At 48.4% G+C, this 21892-nt stretch overlaps 1 protein-coding gene across 1 annotated transcript in view; it reads left to right on the forward strand.

The window, feature by feature from the left end:
• LOC140717871 (pyruvate carboxylase, mitochondrial-like) overlaps positions 1-21892 on the forward strand; it is a 515736-nt gene that overhangs the window by 152626 nt on the left and 341218 nt on the right. The window contains exons 5-7 of the mRNA XM_073031592.1: positions 738-883; positions 7090-7207; positions 14485-14636. Coding sequence (XP_072887693.1) covers positions 738-883; positions 7090-7207; positions 14485-14636 — 416 coding nt within the window. The remainder of the gene's footprint in view (positions 1-737; positions 884-7089; positions 7208-14484; positions 14637-21892) is intronic.

The raw sequence follows: 21892 nt of genomic DNA on the forward strand, positions 1-21892 counted from the left end.
ACGCATTTGACCACCTACTCTCCTACTGGACTCCCAACCGCGCCCAGTGCCAGAGCACCGACGACAGAGTGTCAGTCCCACTGGGGCTGCCTCTCCGCTCTGGGCCAGGGCGGGCATCAGGCCTGCGACACCATCATTCGGAGTTTAGTCAGGGCGGCACGGTTAGTGTAAAGCTGTTACTGCGCCACTGTCCGTCAGGCGTTCGTACGCGGCGCTGTACTTCTGCACAGTCTGATGACTTACCGGTTAGTTGGTTAATTCGTCACGGGCGTAATTGGGCTCAATGAGGCCAGAAGAGCCTGTTTTACCACGCTGTTTCTCCAGATAACATGTTTCAGATTTAGTTATTGCTACAGAGTGCAGATTGCTACAGTGGCCCTTTGGCCCAATCCAATCCAAATACTCACCCTTTCTATCAAATGTTCCCCGATCCGTAGCCTGCTGTGCTTTGTGATAGATGTGGTGGGAGACTCTGCCTCTGCCACCTGCTCTGGGGGTTTTGTCCAGGTTCCCATGATGCTTTGTGCTGCTCCCTTGGCAAAGCTCTTTCTGTTGCCAGCCCAAGTCAGCCCTGACGCAGGTGGCGGAGTTTGTCATTGAAACGCTGGTTAAAATAGATATCTGTACCTAGCTGGAAGCCCGAGAAGAGTTTATTGGTGAAGTTATCCGCTTTAAATCTTCATAGCAAATGTACAAAGCGGAAATGAAAGTAATTGCAGCCTCATTTTCCTTTTTAGGTGTTCCAGTTGTACCTGGATCCTCAGCGCCTATAACATCCCTGACGGAAGCCCAGGAGTTTGCTGACGCATATGACTACCCAATCATGTTCAAAGCCGCTTACGGAGGAGGTGGCAGAGGGATGAGAGTGGTCCGGGACTACGAGGTAAGGTGCTTTCAACATCACGACAGAGTGGGTCAATCAGGAGAAACAAACTTCTGCTATGGCTGTCACAGTAGCATAGTGTTACAGCTTGTGGGTTGGACTCCAATTCCCTCTGTAGCAAAGGCCCATCTAACTTTTTATTTTGCAGCCGTGCAGACCAGCCGTTGCTTTGGGCAGGAAATTTTTACCCAGCCTGAAAACTGCACAGCACTGTAAATTTCAAACACTGTGAATATTTAGAATGAAAATTGAAAAATGACAGACTTTTGATTTTATCGATGAATTGAAGGGTGTAATGAAATATGGTACAACAAAGAAAATCTTCCACATTTTGCAAGCATTTTCTAGCTGCGCCCCATTCCAGCTGCTTGGCGACGAAGGCTATGTGCGCGGGAGCATTTTAGTTACCGTGTAGCCGCACACCCGCGTAGCTTAGAGGGAACAGTAAGGAGTTTGCACTGCATGGGTTTTCTCCGGGTGCTCTGGTTTCCTCCCACAGTCTGAAGATGTACCGCGGTGTTAGTAGGTTAATTGGTCATTGTAAATTGTCCCGTGATTAGGCGAAGGCCAACAGTGTGACTCATTCAGTTGGAAGGGCTGTATCTCGAAATAACTTAAAAAGCAGAGCAGGGAAATGGCTGGGGTATGGTGCAGAGATTCTGTGGAAGCTGGAAATCTTGAACAACAAACACAAAATGATAGAGGAGCTTGGGTCCCATCTGCAGAGAGGAATAAACAGTCGACCCAGGTCCCAGCGGCAACATCCAGAGGTGCTGCCTGACCTTCTGAGTTCCTCCAGCGTTTTGTGTGTGATGCAGTGGATCCTCAGCATCTCTCGTGTTTAGCTTATGGACCTGGTAGCTGGCACCAAGGATTTGTAGGCACGTCTGAGGTGACTTCCGGTGCATTGCTGGTGATCTTTCCTAATTCCCAAGATCCAGGAGGAAGATCGAAGAGATCAGGAAAGAAGAAATGAAAAGCTATAGGTTTTGACATTAGTGTGAAAGTGCTGAAGTTTGTGACCGGGAGTGGTGTGACAGGCATAATTGACCTTTATTTAGTTATTCTGGCCCTTTGAGCCAAGCCATCCAGCAACCCCCCCCCAATTCAATCCCAGACTAATTACAGGACAATTTACAATGACAAAATAATCCATTAACCAGCACGTCACGAACTTCAACTCTTTCACACAAATGTCAAAATCTACAGCTTTTCATTTCCTCTCTTTTTCTTCCCTGTTCTCTTCAATCTTCCTACTAGACCTCAGGCATGTCTTTGGATAGTGGGAGGAAACTGGAGCACCGGGAGGAATCCCATGAGGTCGTGGAGAGAATGTACACACTCCTGACAGGCAGTGGTGGGAATTGAACCGGGTTGCCAGTACTGTAAAACGTTGTACTAACCACGACACTACCGTGTGATGGGAATCGAACCCGGGTCACTGGTACTGTAAAACGTTGTGTTAATCACTACACTACCCTGTGATGGGAATCGAACCCGGGTCACTGGTACTGTAAAACGTTGTGTTAATCACTACACTACCGTGTGATGGGAATCGAACCCGGGTCACTGGTACTGTAAAACGTTGTGCTAATCACTACACTACCGTGTGATGGGAATGGAACCCGGGTCACTGGTACTGTAAAACGTTGTGGTAACCACTACACTACCGTGTGATGGGAATCGAACCCGGGTCACTGGTACTGTAAAACGTTGTGTTAATCACTACACTACCGTGTGATGGGAATCGAACCCGGGTCACTGGTACTGTAAAACGTCGTGTTAATCACTACACTACCGTGTGATGGGAATTGAACCCGGGTCACTGGTACTGTAAAACGTTGTGTTAATCACTACACTACCGTGTGATGGGAATTGAACCTGGGTCACTGGTACTGTAAAACGTTGTGTTAATCACTACACTACCGTGTGATGGGAATTGAACCCGGGTCACTGGTACTGTAAAACGTCGTGTTAATCACTACACTACCGTGTGATGGGAATCGAACCCGGGTCACTGGTACTGTAAAACGTCGTGTTAATCACTACACTACCGTGTGATGGGAATTGAACCCGGGTCACTGGTACTGTAAAACGTTGTGTTAATCACTACACTACCGTGTGATGGGAATTGAACCTGGGTCACTGGTACTGTAAAACGTTGTGTTAATCACTACACTACCGTCTGAATATGGCAGAGTTGATATGATTTTATGAGAGGGTTCAGGAACAGATCTTACCCCTCAACCATCAGGCTCCTGAACCAGTGAGGATAACCTCAACTCTGAACTGATTCCATCGGGAAAGAGGTACAGGAGCCTCAGTACCCACACCACCAGGTTCAGGAACAGTTATTACCCCTCAACCATCAGGCTCCTGAACCAGTGAGGGTAACCTCAACTCTGAACTGATTCCATCGGGACGGAGGTACAGGAGCCTCAGGACCCACACCACCAGGTTCAGGAACAGTTATTACCCCTCAACCATCAGGCTCCTGAATCAGAGGGGATAACCTCAACTCTGAACTGATTCCATCGGGAAGGAGGTACAGGAGCCTCAGGTCCCACACCACCAGGTTCAGGAACAGTTATTACCCCTCAACCATCAGGCTCCTGAACCAGAGAGGATAACCTCAATTCTGAACTGATTCCATCGGGAAGGAGGTACAGGAGCCTCAGGTCCCACACCACTGGGTTCAGGAACAGTTATTACCCCTCAACCATTAGGCTCCTGAACCAATGAGGATAACCTCAACTCTGAACTGATTCCATCGGGAAGCAGGTACAGGAACCTCAGGTCCCACACCACCAGGTTCAGGAACAGTTATTACCCCTCAACCATCAGGCTCCTGAACCAGTGAGGATAACCTCAACTCTGAACTGATTCCATCGGGAAGGAGGTACAGGAGCCTCAGGTCCCTCACCACCAGGTTCAGGAACAGTTATTACCCCTCAACCATCAGGCTTCTGAGCCAGTGAGGATAACCTCAACTCTGAACTGATTCCATCGGGAAGGAGGTACAGGAGCCTCAGGTCCCTCACCACCAGGTTCAGGAACAGTTATTACCCCTCAACCATCAGGCTTCTGAGCCAGTGAGGATAACCTCAATTCTGAACTGATTCCATCAGGTGGGACCTGAATCAGTTCAGGATTCAGACCTGAATGTCTGAGCTGCTTCTCTGCCCCCACAACCAACTCTTCTTTGTTCTTTTCTTTGGAGCCTTGCTCTTCACGTCATTAGAAGTCAGTTTATTCTGGGTAGTATGTCTGTACTCAGTTATCAAGGGGATTTTTCAGTGTGAATTGGGCCATGTGGGTTATATTTCCCAGTCTGTTTACAGTATACCTGTTATGACTGCACTGTAGTAACAGTGATATCGAAAGCTGATTTTGGCAGCGTAGTCTAAATTTATGTTCTTGTTCCCCTTTGGCCCCCATCTCTTCTAAAGGAATGCTGATTACCAGCAGGTTTTTTCCCCATTTGTCATGTAGACGATGGGCATCTGAATAGAGACAGGAGCTGGGACAGCAGAACTGGAGGAAGACTGGGTTCTGCAGGCAGAAGGGCGGTCAGGAGTTTGTTTGAACCACAGATCCTTCTAAACTGAGAAGAGCGATTTGTTGAAAGGATGTAAGGAAAGCAGGGGCTCGAATATCCTGGTGTCAGCTGCTGGTGGGAGAGAGGTCACAAGCTCTGAATGGGAGGGAAAATGAAAGCAAGGGTGAAGGTGGGAAGCACAGCTACTCTGTTTGGATAAATAGCATCGGTTGCTTTGTCTTTCGCACGCCTGAATGCTGGTAGATGTCCAAAGATACAGCTTTGCACAGCATGGCCACCAGGCAGGAGAGGAAGAATTTTTCCCTTGAAGCATAGTGAATCTTTGGAATTCTTCGGAGGAATGTGACGTTGAGCCATCGGGTGTAATGAAGGATTGGATCAGTAGATTTTGGGAGAATAAAGTGCTGTGAGAATCGGACATGAAAATCAATTTAAAGTGAAATATCTGTTCAGCTGCCGTCTTATTGACTCACAGAGTAGGCTCGAGGAGCTGCCCGGTCAACCTCTACTCTTAGATGGCAACAGAGCGAACACAACACCTGACCTAAAGCAACCTGAATAGTCATATGTGATAGGCCACACCACTGGAGCTTCGTCAGACACAGTTTGTCAGCCAAATAAGGTGAAATTAGGCTGGATTAATTTTAAAGAGAATCTTAAAGAAGGAGAGAGAGTGGTTTAGTGATGACATTCCAGAGATGCAGATTTAGAAAGTTACAAGGTTGCCAGGAAGGAGTTTAGGAATGAAATTAGGAGAGCCAGAAGGGGCCATGACAAGACCTTGGCGGGCAGGATTAAGGAAAATCCCGAGGTATTCTACAAGTATGTGAAGAGCAAGGGGATAAGACGTGAGAGAACAGGACCAATCAGGAGCGATAGTGGAAATGTGTGCATAGAACTGGAGGAGATAGCAGAGATTCTTAATGAATACTTTGCTTCAGTATTCACCAGGGAAAAAGACCTTGGCATTTGTGGGGATGACTTACAGCGGACTGAAATACTTGAGCATATAGACATTAAGAAGGAGGATGTGCTGGAGCTTCTGAAAGGTGTTCGGATAGATAAGTCACCGGGACTGGATGAGATGTACCCCAGGCTACTGTGGGAAGCCAGGGAAGAGATTGCTGAGCCTCTGGTGATGATCTTTGCATCACCAATAGGCACGGGAGAAGTACCAGAGGATCGGAAGTTTGCAAATGTTGTTCCCTTGTTCAAGAAAGTGGGTAGAGATAACCCAGGAAATTATAGACCAGTGAGTTTGAATTCAGTGGTGGGCAAGTTGTTGAAGAACCTGAGAGGCAGGATTTATGAACATTTGGAGAGACATAATCTGATTAGGGATAGTCAGCATGGCTTTGTCAAGGGCAGATCGTTGCCTCATGAGCCTGAATGAATTCTTTGAGGATGTAACAAAACACATTGATGAAGGTAGAGCAGTAGATGTAGTGTATATGGATTTCAGCAAGGCATTTGATAAGTTTCCCCATGCAAGGCTCATTCAGAAAGTAATGAGGCATGGGATCCAGGAGACCTTGCTTTGTGGATCCAGAATTGGCTTGCCCACAGAAGGCTAAAGAGTAGTTGTAGATGGTCCGTATTCTGCATGGAGGACGGTGACCAGTGGTGTTCCACGGGGATCTGTTCTGGGACCCATCCTCTTTGTGATTTTTTTAAATAACCTGGATGAGGAAGTAGAAGGGTAGGTTAGTAAGTTTGCTGATGGTGCTGTGGATAGTGTGGAGGGTTGTCAGAGGTTACAGCGGGACATCGAAAGGATGCAGAACTGGGCTGAGAAGTGGCAGATGGAGTTCAACCCAGATAAGTGTGAAATCCTTCATTTCAGTACGTCAAATTTGAAGACAAAATAATGGTAAGACTCTTGGCAGTGTGGATGATCAGAGAAATCTAGGGGTCCGTGTCCATAGGACACTCAAAGCTGTTGTGCAGGTTGACAGTGTTGGCCTTCATCAACTGTGGGATTGAGTTCAAGAGCCACGAGGTAATGTTACAGCGATATAAGACCTTGGGTCAGACACTTGGAGTACTGCGTTCATTTCTGGTCACCTCACGACAGGAAGGATGTGGATATTATAGAAAGAGTGCAGAGGAGATTTACAAGGACGTTGCCTGGATTGGGGAGCATGCCTTATGAGAATAGGTTGAGTGAACTCACCTTTTCTCCTTGGAGTGATGGAGGATGAGAGGTGACCTGATAGAGGTGTAGAAGACGATAAGGGGCATTGATTGTGTGGATAGCCAGGGGCTTTTTCCCGGGGCTGAAATGGCTAACACGAGGAGGCATAGTTTTCAGGTGCTTGGAAGTAGGTATCGAGGGGATCTCAGAGGTAAGTTCTTCACACAGAGAGTGGTGGGTGCGTGAAATGGCCTGCCGGCAGTGACGGTGGAGGCGGATACGATAGGGTCTTTTAAGAGACTCTTAGCTAGATACATGGAGCTTAGAAAAATAGAGGGCTATGCGGTAGGGAAATTCTAGGCAGTCTCTAGAGTAGGTTACATGGTCAGCACAACATTGTGGGCCGAAGGGCCTGTAATGTGCTGTAGATTTTCTATGTTCTTCAACCTTTGGGTCTTAAACTCTTCAATACACTCTGCATTTTAAATTTTCTGCCGTCGTTGTTTTCTGCAGGAGCTGGAGGAGAACTACCAGCGAGCTTACTCTGAGGCCCTGTCTGCTTTTGGAAATGGAGCTCTGTTCATCGAGAGGTTCATCGAGAGGCCGAGACACATTGAAGTACAGATACTCGGTAAGTCTGCCTCAGGGACAAAGATCTGCCCAGCGTTATTAAGAGAGAAGGTTTTCATCCACATTCCCAGTGAGAGAATGGGGGAGTTGGGGGTGATCATTTGCAACCGAGGGGTTCAGAGGATGCTGAACTCTGTGCCCCAGAAAGCTGAGAAGGCTGGACCACTGTCGTGTGTTGAAGAGGAAGCAGATAGATGAATGCTCTGGACATCCAGCATCGAAGGCCATAGGGCATAGAAGCAGAGTGAGGCCATTCAACCCATTGAGTCTGCTCCGTCATTCTGTCATGGCTGATTTATTATCCCTCTCAGCCCCATTCTCCTGCCTTCTCCCTGACGTCCTTACAAATCAAGAACCTTTCAACCTCTGCCCAGAGTCCCCCGGGGAACCACATCAGCGTGAAGTGCATCCAGCCGCAGCTCCTGGAAGACCGTGTTAGGGATCTGGAGTGGCAGCTGAATAAGCTTTGGCTTGTACAGGAGAGCGAGGAGATCATCGATCAGAGTTACAGGGAAGTAGTCACCCTGAAGTTGCAGGAGGCGAGTAGCTTGGGGAGAAGAGGGGAGCGGTAGTGATAGGGGACTCAATAGTCAGGGGAGCATAGAAACATAGAAAACCTACAGCACAATACAAGCCCTTCGGCCCACAAAGTTGTGCTGAAAATGTCCCTACCTTAGAAATTACGAGGCTTACCCATAGCCCTCTATTTTATTAAGCTCCATGTACCTATCCAGGAGTCTCTTAAAAGACCCTATCATATCCGCCTCCACCACCGTTACCGGCAGCCCATTCCATGCACTCACCACTCTCTGAGTAAAAAACTTACCCCTGACATCTCCTCTGTACCTACTCCCCAGCACCTTAAACCTGTGTCCTCTTGTGGCAACCATTTCAGCCCTGGCAAAAAGCCTCTGACTATCCACACAATCAATGCCTCTCATCATCTTATACCCCTCTATCAGGTCACCTCTCATCCACTGTCGCTCCAAGGAGAAAAGGCTGAGTTCACTCAACCTATTCTCATAAGGCATGCTCCCCAATCCAAGCAACATCCTGGTAAATCTCCTCTGCACCCTTTCTATGGGTTCCACATCCTTCCTGTAGTGAGGCGACCAGAACTGAGCACAGCACTCCAAATAGGGTCTGACCAGGGTCCTATATAGCTGCAACATTCCCTCTCAGCTCCTAAATTCAATTCCACGATTGATGAAGGCCAATACACCGTACGCCTTCTTAACCACAGAGTCAACCTGCACAGCTGCTTTGAGCGTCCTATGGACTCGGACCCCAAGATCCCTCTGATCCTCCACACTGCCAAGAGTCTTACCATTCTGTTATCATATTTGACAGGAGATTCTGTGGACATGAACGGGTCACCTGAATGGGACCTTGCCTCCCAGGTGCCAGGGTCAGGGACGTCTCGGATCACGTCCACAACATTCTGGGGAGGGGGGAGGGGGAGTAGCCAGCTTCCTTGGTACATATCGGTACCAATAACATGGGAAGGAAACGCCAAGGGGTGCTGAAGAGAGAAAATAGAGATCGAGGTGGAAAGCTGAGAAGCAGGCCCTCCCGGGCAGTAATTCCTGAACTTCTGCCTGTGCCACACACCAGTGAGGGTAGAAACAGGACGATTTGGCAGATAAATACGTGGCTGAGAATTGGTGCAGGGGGCAGGGATTCAGGTTCTTGGATCATTGGGATCTCTTCTGGGGGAAGTATGACCTGTTCAAAAGTGACGGGTTGCACCTGGACCCAAGGGGGAACCAGTGTTTATTAGAGCTGTTGGGGAGGGTTTAAACTAATTTTGCAAATGATAGGACATAATTTTAGCCAGCAGGGTGGTTATCAATGCATTAGGGATGCGGAATCAACAAGGACAGCAAATACAGTACTGGAAGTGTGATATCTCAGTGCACAGAGTAGAGGAGATAAGGTGGATGGTCTTGTTGCACTTTTACAGATTGTCAGGTGTGATGTTGTGGCCATCACTGAATCGTGGCTGAAGGATGGTTGTGGTTGGGAGCTGGACGTCCACGGTTACATGTTGTATCAGAGGGATAGGAAGGTAGGGTGATGTGGTTCTGCTGGTAAAGGATGGCATTAAATCAGTAGAAGGATGTAACATAGGATCAGAAGATGTTGCATCCTTGTAGGTTGAGTTAAGATACCACAAGAGTAAAAAATTCCCTGATGGCAGTTATATACAGGCTTCCCAACGGAAGCTGGGATGTGGACCACAGATTACAACGGGAAATAGAAAAAGGCGAGTCAAGGGGCAGTGTTGTGATAGTCACAGAAGGTTTCAACATGCAGGTCGATTGGGAAAACCAGTTTGCAAATGGATCTGAAGAGAGTGAGTTTGTTGAATGCCTAAGAGATGGCTCTTCAGAGCAGTTTGTCATTGAGCCTACGAGGGAATCAGCTATACTGGATTGTGTGTTATGTGATGAACCGGAGGTGATTAGGGAGCTGAAGGTAAAGGAACCGTTAGGAGGCAGCGATCACAGTATCATTGAATTCAACTTGAAATTGGATAGGGAGAGAGTACAGTCTGACGTGGCAGTGTTTCAGTGGAGTAAAGGTAGTAACAGTTGTATGAGAGAGGAGTTGGTCAAAGTAAATTGGAAGGAGATGCTGGCAGGGTTGACAGCAGAGCAGCAATGGTGAGAGTGTCCGAGAAAAATGAGGAAGGTGCGGGACAGGTGTATTCCAAAAATAAGTATTCAAATGACAAAATAGTACAACCATGGCTGACAAGCTGATGTAAAAACAAGAGAGGGCATGCGACAAAGCAGATGTTAGTGGGAAGCTTTTAAGAACCTACAGAAAGCAACTAAAAGAATCATTAGGAGGGAAAAGATGAAATATGAAAACAAGCTGGCAAACAATATCAAAATAGATAGTAAAAGCTTTTTCAAGGATGTAAAAAATAAAAGAGAGATGAGAGTGGATATAGGACGGCTAGAAAATGAAGCTGGAGAAATAACGGGGGACAAGGAGACGGCAGATGAACTAAATGAGTGTTTTGCATCAGTCTTCACTGTGGAAGGCACTGGCTGTGTGTCAGACGTTGAAGGGTGTGAGGGTGTGGTTGTGTGAATGAAATCGCCCTCCCTTAATTATCCAACCCGGAATACTCCCCATATGCTCAATATTTACATTCTGCATAATCCATGGCCGTCTCATCAGCTTTTTAAATCACTGCCGTTATCGTTCGCCAGTTACTCTCACCTCCGCCCGGTCACTGCCTCACTTGCCCTTTAAAAGAGTGGTGTATTTCTTCATTGTTGGTGCTCCGGACAGTTGCCCCCCCCCATCCCCCACCCCAGGGCCATCCTGTCCCACATTCCTCGGGCACCTTGCTTTTACCAACACGTGTATATCTTTAGGGTGTGTCTGGTGAATGTCAACCATTTCCTCGAGCTTACGGCAGAACTCTGAATTCCCACGGGCGACTTTAAGTGAGGGCAACTCAGACAAAATGCTCTGTTTCTCCCCGGGGGTGAAGGGCTTATGAACGGTCGTAATCAAGGTCGAGGGCTGGCTTGGGTCATCAGGATTCTCAACCTGATGTTGCCTGACCTCAGTAGGTGCCATCCTGGCAGATCTATCTGGGTAAAACATCTCCCTGAATTACCGCCACACTAATTCTCACACTACGCACAATATAGAAGACGGATACCAGTTAACAGCACATATTTAAAAGCGCAGTCTGCCACTTTTGAGCACCTGAACTCATGATGCCTGCTGTCTTCCTTTGCATCACACTTGCAAAAGTATCCACTGAAATGCAGCTCCCCGAACGAGTATACACGCCCCCACCGTCGGTCCCCACCCTTCGCAACTGGTCTCACCAAGTTAACACGCAAAGTTTCCTCACTTACACAAACACACATGCACGCACACACACAACTTTTGTATCTGCCAGTTCGGCTCTCTGCGTTCGTGATGCCCGTGTTCCTGTGAACAGATCCAAGTGTGGGTCCTCTTATTTGGAAAATACTCACCCACTAAGATCGCTGGCCACACGTGGGAAGGCATCCCACTCCTGACACCAAATGTTGTTGCGTGAATGAGATACCGCAGAGAGTTACTGGAAGATCCAAAGCAGCTTTTTTATTCGACAAAACTAGGCACAACAGGCATCATACCGAGATGCTTTCGGTGGAAAGGTCTGCTGGCCCAGTGTGGGGCTCGATATTTATTCGCTAGACACAAAGGGCAACTCCATATTTACAAAGTATAGACAATGCTTTCTTTCGACGCTGCCTACAAACTTCACACCTTCTGGTTCGCATTCATCCCCCAGACGCCAGAAGCGTCTGGACTGGGATTCACAGCTTCTAGGAAATGCATTGTTCCAAATTAAATCCACAATACATTGTCAAGGAACAGAAGCCCGGTGGCCAAAGTCGTTTGCTCAAACCCAAAAATCATTCTGACAGGGGAGGAGAGGTGCGTGCAGTTACGATTACAAGGGAGAAGTTGCTGAAAAAGCTGAAAAACCCAAGTGTACGTTAAGTCACCCGGACCAGATGAACTACATCCTAGAGTTCTGAAAGAGGTAGCGGTAGAGATTGTGGAGGCATTAGTAATCATTGGACTCTGGCATGGTGCCAGAGGACTGGAAAATTGCAAATGTCACTCCACTCTTTAAGAAAGGAAATTATAGACCATTGAGCCCGACCTCAGTGGTTGGGAAGATGTTGGACTCAGTTGTTAAGGATGAGGTTATGGAGTACTTGGTGACACAGGACAAGGGAGGAAAAAGTCAGCATGGTTTCCTTAACGGAAGATCTTGCCTGATGAGCCTCTTGAAATTCTTTGAGGAGATTACAAGTAGGATAGATTAAGGGGACACAGTGGATGTCGTATATTTGGACTTTCAGCAGGCCTTTGACAAGGTGTCCACACACAAGGCTGCTTACCAAGTTAAGAGCCCATGGTATTGCAGGAAAGTTACTAACATGGTTAGGGCATTTGCTGATTGGTAGGAAGCTGTGAGTGGGAATAGAAGCATCCTTTTCTGGTTGGCTGCCAGTGACTAGTGGTGTTCCGCAGGGGTCGGTGTTGGGACCGCTTCCTTTCGTGCTGTATATAAATGATTTTAGATGATGGAATAGATGGCTTTGTTGCCAAGTCTGCAGCTGATACGAAGATTGATGGAGGTGCAGGTAGTGTTGGAGAAGGACAGGCAGATTCTGAGAATGTGCAACGGAGTGGCAAATAGAATACAATGTTAGAAAAAGCATGGTCATGCGCTTTGGTAGTAGAAATAAATGTGCAGACTATATTTTAAATGGGGAGAAAATCCAAAAATCTGAGATGAAAAGGGACTTGGGAGTCCTTGTGCAGAACACCCTAAATGTTAACGTGCAGTTTGACTCGTTGGTAAGGAAGGCAAAAGCAATGTTTGCATTCATTTCAAGAGGACTAGAATACAAGAGCAGAGATGTGACGCTGAGGCTTTATAAAGCACAGGCGAGGCCTCACCTTGAGTATTGTGAACAGTTTTGGGCCCTCATCTAAGGTGAGATATGCTGGCACTGGAGAAGGTTCAGATGAGGTTTGCAAGGATGATTCTGGGACTGAAAGGGTTATCTTACAAGGAACGTTTGATGGCCCTGGGTCTGTACTTGCTGGAATTCAGAAGGATGAGGGGGAATCTCATTGAAACCTTTCGAATGTTGAAAGGCCTAGACAGAGTAGATGTGGTAAGGATGTTTCCCATGGTGGGAGAGTCTAGGACGAGAGGGCACAGCCTCAGGATAGGGGGCGTCCCTTTAAAACAGAGCTGTGGAGAAATTTCTTGAGCCGGAGGGTGGTGAATTTGTTACCACAGGCATCTGTGGAGGCCAGGTCGTTGGGTGTATTGAAGACGAAAATTGAGAGGTTCTTGAGTGGGCACAGCATCAAAGGTTGTGGGGAGGTTGGGGAGTGGGGCTGAGGAGGGCAAAAAAGGATCGGCCGTGATTGAATGGGGGAGCAGACTTAATGGGTCAAACGGCCTGATTCTGCTCCTATGTCTTATGGTCTAAATATACCGAATGACTTGGCTTCTACTGCCACCTGTGGCATTGAATTCCACAGACTCACCAGTCTCTGGCTATTGAAATTACTTTTCACCTCTCTTCTGTTCTAAGTCTAGACTCTCCCACTGTAGGAAGCATCCTCTATCTAGGCCTCACATGGTGGATTGGATAGTGGACTACTTGACAGATAGACCTCAGTATGTGCGGTTGGGAGACTGTAGGTCTGACACGGTGGTCAGCAGCACAGGGGCACCTCAGGGAACCGTACTCTCTCCGGTCCTGTTCACCCTGTACACATCAGACTTCCAATATAACTCAGAGTCCTGCCATGTGCAGAAGTTTGCTGATGACACGGCCATAGTGGGGTGTGTCAGGAATGGACAGGAGGAGGAGTATAGGAAACTGATACAGGACTTTGTGATATGGTGCAACTCAAACTACCTGCGTCTCAATATCACCAAGACCAAGGAGATGGTGGTGGACTTTAGGAGATCTAGGCCTCATATGGAGCCAGTGATCATTAATGGAGAATGTGTGGAGCAGGTTAAGACCTACAAGTATCTGGGAGTACAGTTAGACGAGAAGCTAGACTGGACTGCCAACACAGATGCCTTGTGCAGGAAGGCACAGAGTCGACTGTACTTCCTTAGAAGGTTGGCGTCATTCAATGTCTGTAGTGAGATGCTGAAGATGTTCTATAGGTCAGTTGTGGAGAGCGCCCTCTTCTTTGTCGTGGCGTGTTGGGGAGGAAGCATTAAGAAGAGGGACGCCTCACGTCTTAATAAGCTGGTAAGGAAGGCGGGCTCTGTCGTGGGCAAAGTACTGGAGAGTTTAACATCGGTAGCTGAGCGAAGGGCGCTGAGTAGGCTACGGTCAATTATGGATAACTCTGAACATCCTCTACATAGCACCATCCAGAGACAGAGAAGCAGTTTCAGCGACAGGTTACTATCGATGCAATGCTCCTCAGACAGGATGAAGAGGTCAATACTCCCCAATGCCATTAGGCTTTACAATTCAACCGCCAGGACTTAAGAACTTTTTAAAAGCTATTATTAATGCTTTTTGAGATAGTGATTTAGATGCATATCATATTTTTTACTGAGTTAAGTATTGTATGTAATTAGTTTTGCTACAACAAGTGTATGGGACATTGGAAAAAAGTTGAATTTCCCCATGGGGATGAATAAAGTATCTATCTATCTACATCCGCCTGACCGTTGGAACCCCCTTCCCTCTCCAGGTGATAAGTACGGGAATGTGATCCACCTGTACGAGAGGGACTGCTCCATCCAGCGGCGCCACCAGAAGGTAGTGGAGATCGCGCCCGCGGCCCAGCTGGACCAGCAGCTCAGGGACCGGCTCACCTCCGACGCCGTCAAACTGGCCAAACGGGTAAGTAAGCGCTTGAGATTCAGTGTCTTATACATGCTCAAGGATTATCGCCTCTGTGCTCCAGCTGCCCGATCTGCGACCTTGCAGTTCCAGTGATCGGCTTTATTTCAGTTCTCGGGTCCTTTCTGTTTCCCATTTTCACTCTCTCCCTGTGACTGTATAGGGTTTCCCCCGTCCCCTGGTTTGAAAGTCCAAAGGACATTTATCATTAAATTATGCCTGCAGCACACTACTTTATAAAACTCTCAGGCGCGTACATGCAGCCAGGGTGCCCAGGACATTTCCACAGGACTGCTTCTTTAATTTTTCCATGGACCTAAAGTTCTTGCTGCCAGGAATTACCATTGCATATTTCCTGTGCATCCTTTCCAGTACAGGACTGTGCAAGTTGTAGGCAGATATACATCACTGGGGTACCCAGGACTTTTGCACAGGACTGTAGTGATTTTATGTATCGCACTGTACTGCTGTCACAAAAAAAAACAGATTTCATGACGTGTGTGAGTGATGATAAACCTGATTCTGATCTGGGTCTCTATTGTGGACTGAGAGTGGGAAGGGGGCAGGGAGAGGGGAATCATGGTTGGGAAAGGGGGAAGGGAGAGGGGAGGGAGCAGGAAGCACCAGAGAGACATTCTGTAATGATCAATAAACCAATTGTTTGGAATCAAATGACCTTGCCTGGTGTCTCAGGGCTGGGTGTGTCTGCTCCCGTGACATGTGTGAGTGATGATAAACCTGATTCTGATCTGGGTCTCTATTGTGGACTGAGAGTGGGAAGGGGGCAGGTAGAGGGGAATCATGGTTGGGAAAGGGGGAAGGGAGAGGGGAGGGAGCGGGAAGCACCAGAGAGACATTCTGTAATGTTCAATAAACCGATTGTTTGGAATCAAATGACCTTGCCTGGTGTCTCAGGGCTGGGTGTGTCTGTACCCGCCCCTGGCACTGCCCCCTGTCCCACACCCCTCCCACAGCACCCCACCCTCATAATTCCCAACATCCTTTGCTCCCGCCAGATTCACAAACTCGCTCTCCCCTCCGCGTTGACAAATACAGTACTGTGCGAAAGTCTTAGGCACCCTGGCTGTACATATGTATGTGCCTCAAGACTATGTATGTGCACAGGGCTGTATCTCACGGTCTCTGAATATCGCAGCTCACAGTGTGTCAGCAGACTGGTTTTACACTGTAATTTGTATATTAATGCTTTGTGGAGGAAACATTTGCATTAATCCATTTTGAGGCATTGTGGCTCAGCCTCAGGTCCCACACCACCAGGTTCAGGAACAGTTATTACCCCTCAACCATCAGGCTCCTGAACCAGTGAGGATAACCTCAACTCTGAACTGATTCCATCGGGAAGGAGGTACAGGAGCCACAGGTCCCACACCACCAGGTTCAGGAACAGTTATTACCCCTCAACCATCAGGCTCCTGAACCAGTGAGGATAACCTCAACTCTGAACTGATTCCATCGGGAAGGAGGTACAGGAGCCTCAGGTCCCACACCACCAGGTTCAGGAACAGTTAATACCTGTTTGATGGCTCTGGGCCTGTACAAAGTACAATACCTCACACTCGCCTGTATTAAACTGCATCTGCCATTTTTCCAGCTGGTCCAGATCCCTCTGCAAGTTCAAGTGTTCACCAGAAGAATCAGAGTTTACTCTCCCTAACATTTGGCGTGAAATTTGTTGTTTTATGGCAACAGACGAATACAGTACTGTGCAAAAATCTTAGGCACCCTAACTGTATATACGTGTGACTAAGGTTTTCGCTCAGTACAGTAGTTGCTTAGTGGGTTGTCATTTGCATGTTGGTTGCTAGTCCGCCCTGTTGTGTGGTGTCTGCGACATTCCACTGATTCCCTTTGTATGCCCGCAAGAAACTGAATCTCCGCGTTCTACGTATGGTGACATATATGTACTTCGATAATAAAGAGTCAACATTTTGGGCCGAGACGCTCACCTTCTGCATGAACATAACATGAAGGAGCCGACTGAAGTGCACGTAGATAGCATTCACGGCTCAACCCTCACCAAACCTCTTTGTCACTGCCTCAAAGCACTCGATTGTGTTTGTTCGGCACGACCTAGCCTGCACAGGGCCATGCTGACCGTCCCGAAGCAGGACACACCTTTCCAAACATGCATAAATTCTCAGCCTCACGACGAAATGACTGTGGGCCGTCGCACTGCAGCCTCCCTCCCACCACTGCCCACAGCCTTGTGTTTGAGCTGCATCGTGCCTGCTGAATACCTTTAAAGATAAAGAGCATTAATGATTACCGTAGATTCCGGACTACAGAGCGCACCTGATTAAAAGCCGCTGGCTCTAATTTTAGAAAGAAAATCAATTTTTTACTTGTACAGGCTGCACCGGATTTTCGGCCGCACCGGATTTTCGGCCGCAGGTGTCCCACGTTGTAATATGAGATATTTACACAGAAAGATATTACACGTGAGGATTTTTTAACTTTTAATTAAATCCATATGGTAATAAAAACAAATACATATTGCAAATGCTTTTTTTCGAACCGTGCCTGTAACGCGGCTACTTTTAAATATACGTTGCGTATACTTTTTTACTGAACAACATTCCAATATCTCCTAACGACTGGTAAAAAATATATATACTGCAGCCTACCAGGAAAAGTTATTGATCGCCTTTAACTTAAAAGCAGCGTTCGCTCAGATCCAATGCCGCTCCGCCGCTCCCCCCCGCCTTCCCGTTTATCGCAAACTGGTATCCCACAAGACGCGGCGAAACCGGGTGTGACGTCATAGCATCCCGCGATGTAGTACAGAAAACAAATATAGTTAAAACACTTCTAACTTTAACTAGAAAATGAATTACTAAGCGAAAATATTATAAACTAAATAACTGCCATAAAGGCAGCACAATGCTTTTCTTCGAGTGTTTTCCATGTTGATGAGGGTGAGTACAAATGACTGATTTACAATAATTTAATTGTGAAAGTGCGCTTGATTTATCGTACAATTTCATTGGACCTCTGTGAACTACTCATCAATTTTATTGGTCTACTGTTACGAGGCAAAATGTTTTTGGCGGCATGAAAAAAAACCATGCATTAGCCGCACCGTATTAAAGGCCGCAGAGTTCAAAGCTGTTCAAAATGTGGGAAAAAAGTAGCGGCTTATAATCCGACATCTACGGTAGCTTTTTTCAAAGTTCAAAGTGAATTTATTATCAAAGTACATATATGTCACCATATACAGGCCCCAGATTCATCTTCCTGCAGGCATCCTCGGTAAATCCATTACAGAATAATAGAATAAGGAAAGGAAGCTCGTGCAATCTTTAGGAAGCTCAAATCAAATTTAGGGGCATTGATGATGTTGATAGTCAGAGGCTTTTTCCCAGAGCTGAAATGGCTAGCATGAGAAGGCACAGTTTTAAGGTGCTTGTGTAACACTTACCCAACAGGCTGGTATATGTCTAGGGGAAAAAGAGATCCAGCCACACACCAACCCCGCCTCCCGTACACGCAGGTGCTGTGAGAATCGCGTTTATGCCTCGCGCCCGCCAACAGTATCAAACCCACAACAAAGTGTATGAAATACACTTTAAAGAGTTTACTAAAATTACAAGAGTATTAGGCAGTACAATATATATATATATACAAGAAAAAAACAAAAGGCGCCAACTTATCAAAGTTCAGTCAGTTTAGTGCACATCGGTGGAGCTCATCCAGCGAACCATTCGACTCCTCGGTGGTCGTCCTCCCGAAACTCCCACTTCGGACTCCCCGGTGGTCTCCCGAGCGCACGTCCTCCTTCCTCAGCGTCTCCCTCCGGACTCTCCTCACAGCCCAAGTCCGCGCAACCCCTCCCCCAAGTTCCCAGCCTCACAAAACACAATAACATTCCCCATTGATTAACAAATGAATACAATTACCATATCAGCCATTCTAAAGCGAAACAACGGCGAGAGAAACTTTTAACAGACAAAGAAACATTCCTACTCGTAACAAACCAAAGAAGCCATTTTGAGTAACATACACAGGACATTGTACATTCTCTCCCCACCAGCAAATGTCATGCCCTCATGGCATTACTAGAGTTCCCCAAAGCTTCTTGCAACACACAAAACCCCACCCAGGTGCAGAAAGCAGTGACATAACTACCCAGAGCAGTAGAAATCACACTCGGTTCTCCGGGTACCACATATGTCAACCGCTCTGGGGGGGCGCCTAATCCTCTGAGATCTCCATACCCCTTCTGCCCCACTGGGCTCCCTCTCCACCTGCGAACCCACTGTCTCGGACACCCCAGGTCTTCCTGACAGACCCTCACCCCCTTCCTCACGGGGGTCCTCCCTCACCTGAGATCTCTCCGGCTCACGCTCGGGCTCCACCCTCTCTCCCACCACTGTTGGCTGCCTCTCCATCTGACCCTCAAGACCTTCCCTCCTCTCACCCAATTCAGTATGGGAAGGGCCAGGAGCCTCCTCTCCGGGTACTGGAGCATCAGCGAATGGGAACAGGGGCCACTCATCTGAGTCGTCCTCTTCCGAATCAGTAGCCATTTCCGGGCGAGGGACCCGTCCCCGCTCTTCAGCAGCGGGCTCTTCCCTTTCTCTGCGCCCTCGCAGAGTCCTTGTACTAGGCGTAACCTCCCACTCTGGCTCCGTATCCACCTGCACCGCTTGACCCAGCGGCAGCAGGTGATTCCGATGGAGTACCTTGATAGGCCCTTTCCCATCCTCAGGTTTCACCTGGTGAACTGGCAGGTTCGGCATCTGGCTCTCTATTACATAGGGGCTGGCCGCCCATCGGTCTGCCAACTTGTGCTTACCAGGGAGTCCCAAATTCCGTAAAAGGACCCAGTCGCCCGGCAATAATTGAACAAACTTCACCTTTCGATCATACCACATCTTATTCCTCTGATTTTGTTTGGTAGCCGCCGCCTCGGCCAACTCGTACGCCCGCTGTAACTCCCTCTTCATGTCGGACACATACTTTAGATGGGACTTCCCGGGTAATTCACCCACTTCACCCCCAAAACACAAGTCAATGGGCAACCTTGCTTCCCGCCCGAACATCAGATAATAGGGCGAATATCCTGTAGCATCATTGCGAGTACAATTGTAACAGTGAACCAATTGTCCAATATGACGACTCCACCTGCTTTTCTGCCCAATCTCCAGCGTCCCGAGCATATCCAACAGGGTCCGGTTGAACCTCTCTGGCTGCGGATCTCCCTGTGGGTGATACGGGGTAGTCCTGGATTTCTCAACCCCAAGCATAGTCAGTAATTCATGGATAAGGCGGCTCTCAAAGTCCCGCCCCTGATCGCTATGGATTCGCCTGGGAAGGCCGTAATGAACAAAATACTTCTCCCATAACACCTTCGCCACTGTCGTCGCCTTCTGATCCTTAGTGGGAAATGCCTGAGCATAGCGAGTGTAATGATCGGTGATGACTAAGACATTCGCGGTGTTGCTGGTGTCAGGTTCAATCAACAGAAAATCCATACATACCAGGTCCAGAGGTCCCGCACTCTGCAAGTGCGACAGTGGAGCCGCCAACGCGGGCAGGGACTTCCTCCGGATGCAACGACTGCAGCCCCTACAGTATTCTTCGATTTCCCCCCTCACCCGGGGCCAGTAGAACCGGTCTTTGAGTAATCCATAGGTCTTTTCCACCCCCAAGTGTCCAGAATCATCATGTAGGGCCTGGAGTACAGCCTGCCGATACTCCTCCGGCAGGACCAGTTGCCAACAGTGGGGTTGGTCTGGAGGCGCCGTTACCCGGTACAAGATTTTGTTCTTTAACTTCAACCGAGACCACTCCTTCAACAACAGGGGCACGAATGGGTGTTTCGCCTTCTCAGCCAACGCCCCATCCCCCCTCTCGACCGCTGTCCACACTGTGCCAATGCCCGGGTCATTTTGCTGAGCAGCTGCCACTTCCCCCGGACTCAGTTCCGGCAACTGTTTAGTCCACAGTGCGGTCAGGTCACAGTAAGCTAGGGGTATGGCGTCGTCAAAACCCCCCAAATGGTCCACGGCTCGTTCCAGCCTCCCTCTTCCCTCGGCCTTCACGGTGATAGCAAACTGGCACATCGCCTTCACTCCAGGGGCAGGGACACTCTCCCACTCCTCATCCCTCTCCTGTTCCCCCGGCTCCCGACGAGACAAAGCATCCGCATCGACATTCTTGCTTCCGGGCCGGTACCTCAGGCTGAAATCATATACCGACAAGGCCGCCAGCCACCGATGTCCTGTGGCATCCAGCTTTGCCGAAGTCAAAATATAAGTGAGCGGATTGTTATCCGTTCGCACCTCAAACTTGGCTCCGTACAGGTAATCGCCCAACTTGTCCACCACCGCCCACTTCAGCGCCAGGAACTCCAACTTGTGAGTGGGATAGTTTCTCTCCGATGGCGACAAGCTTCGGCTGACAAAGACTACCGGTCTCAATGCTTTGCCATGCTCCTGGTACAGAACAGCCCCGAGACCCTCTCGACTGGCATCCGTGTGCAGCACATATGGCTTCTGGGGATCGGCAAAAGCCAACACCGGGGCCTGGGTCAGTGCCCTTTTCAAAGATCGGAACGCCTCTTCACATTGATCATCCCATCTCGAGCCAAAAGGTTCCACCGGGTTCCAGTATCCTCCAGCGTCCTGCCTCTGGTCCCCCGTCCTTTTCTTTCCCACCGGGGGATAGCCACACAACAGCTGAGTCAACGGGTGACACACTTTGGCATATCCTTTCACAAATCGCCGGTAATACCCACAGAACCCCAAAAATGAGCGCAGAGCGCCCACTTTCTGGGGTCTCGGCCAGGTGGTCACGGCCTCTATCTTGTTTGGATCAGTAGCCACTCCCTCTCGCGAAATGATATGACCAACGTAGCTAACCGACGACTTGCAGAACTGGCATTTGTCCAGGGAAAGCTTCAACCCTTCTTCATTAAGCCAGCCCAACACCTTCAACAGCCTCTCCTCATGTTCCTCCAAAGTCGATCCAAACACTATCAAATCGTCCAGGTACACCAGCACCTCTAACAGATTCATATCCCCCACAGTTCTCTCCATGAGCCTCTGGAAGGTGGCTGGGGCTCCCGATATGCCTTGGGGCATTCGTTCGAACTGAAAGAACCCCAGCGTGCAGATAAAAGCGGTCTTCTCTTTATCGCCTGCACTCATCGGGATCTGGTAATACCCACTTCTTAAATCCAGCACACTGAACCACTTCGCACCGCTCAGGCAGGCCAGCGCATCCTCGACTCT

The sequence above is a fragment of the Hemitrygon akajei genome, chromosome 28 (genome assembly GCF_048418815.1).
Source record: "Hemitrygon akajei chromosome 28, sHemAka1.3, whole genome shotgun sequence".
Classification (NCBI taxonomy): Eukaryota; Metazoa; Chordata; class Chondrichthyes; order Myliobatiformes; family Dasyatidae; genus Hemitrygon; species Hemitrygon akajei.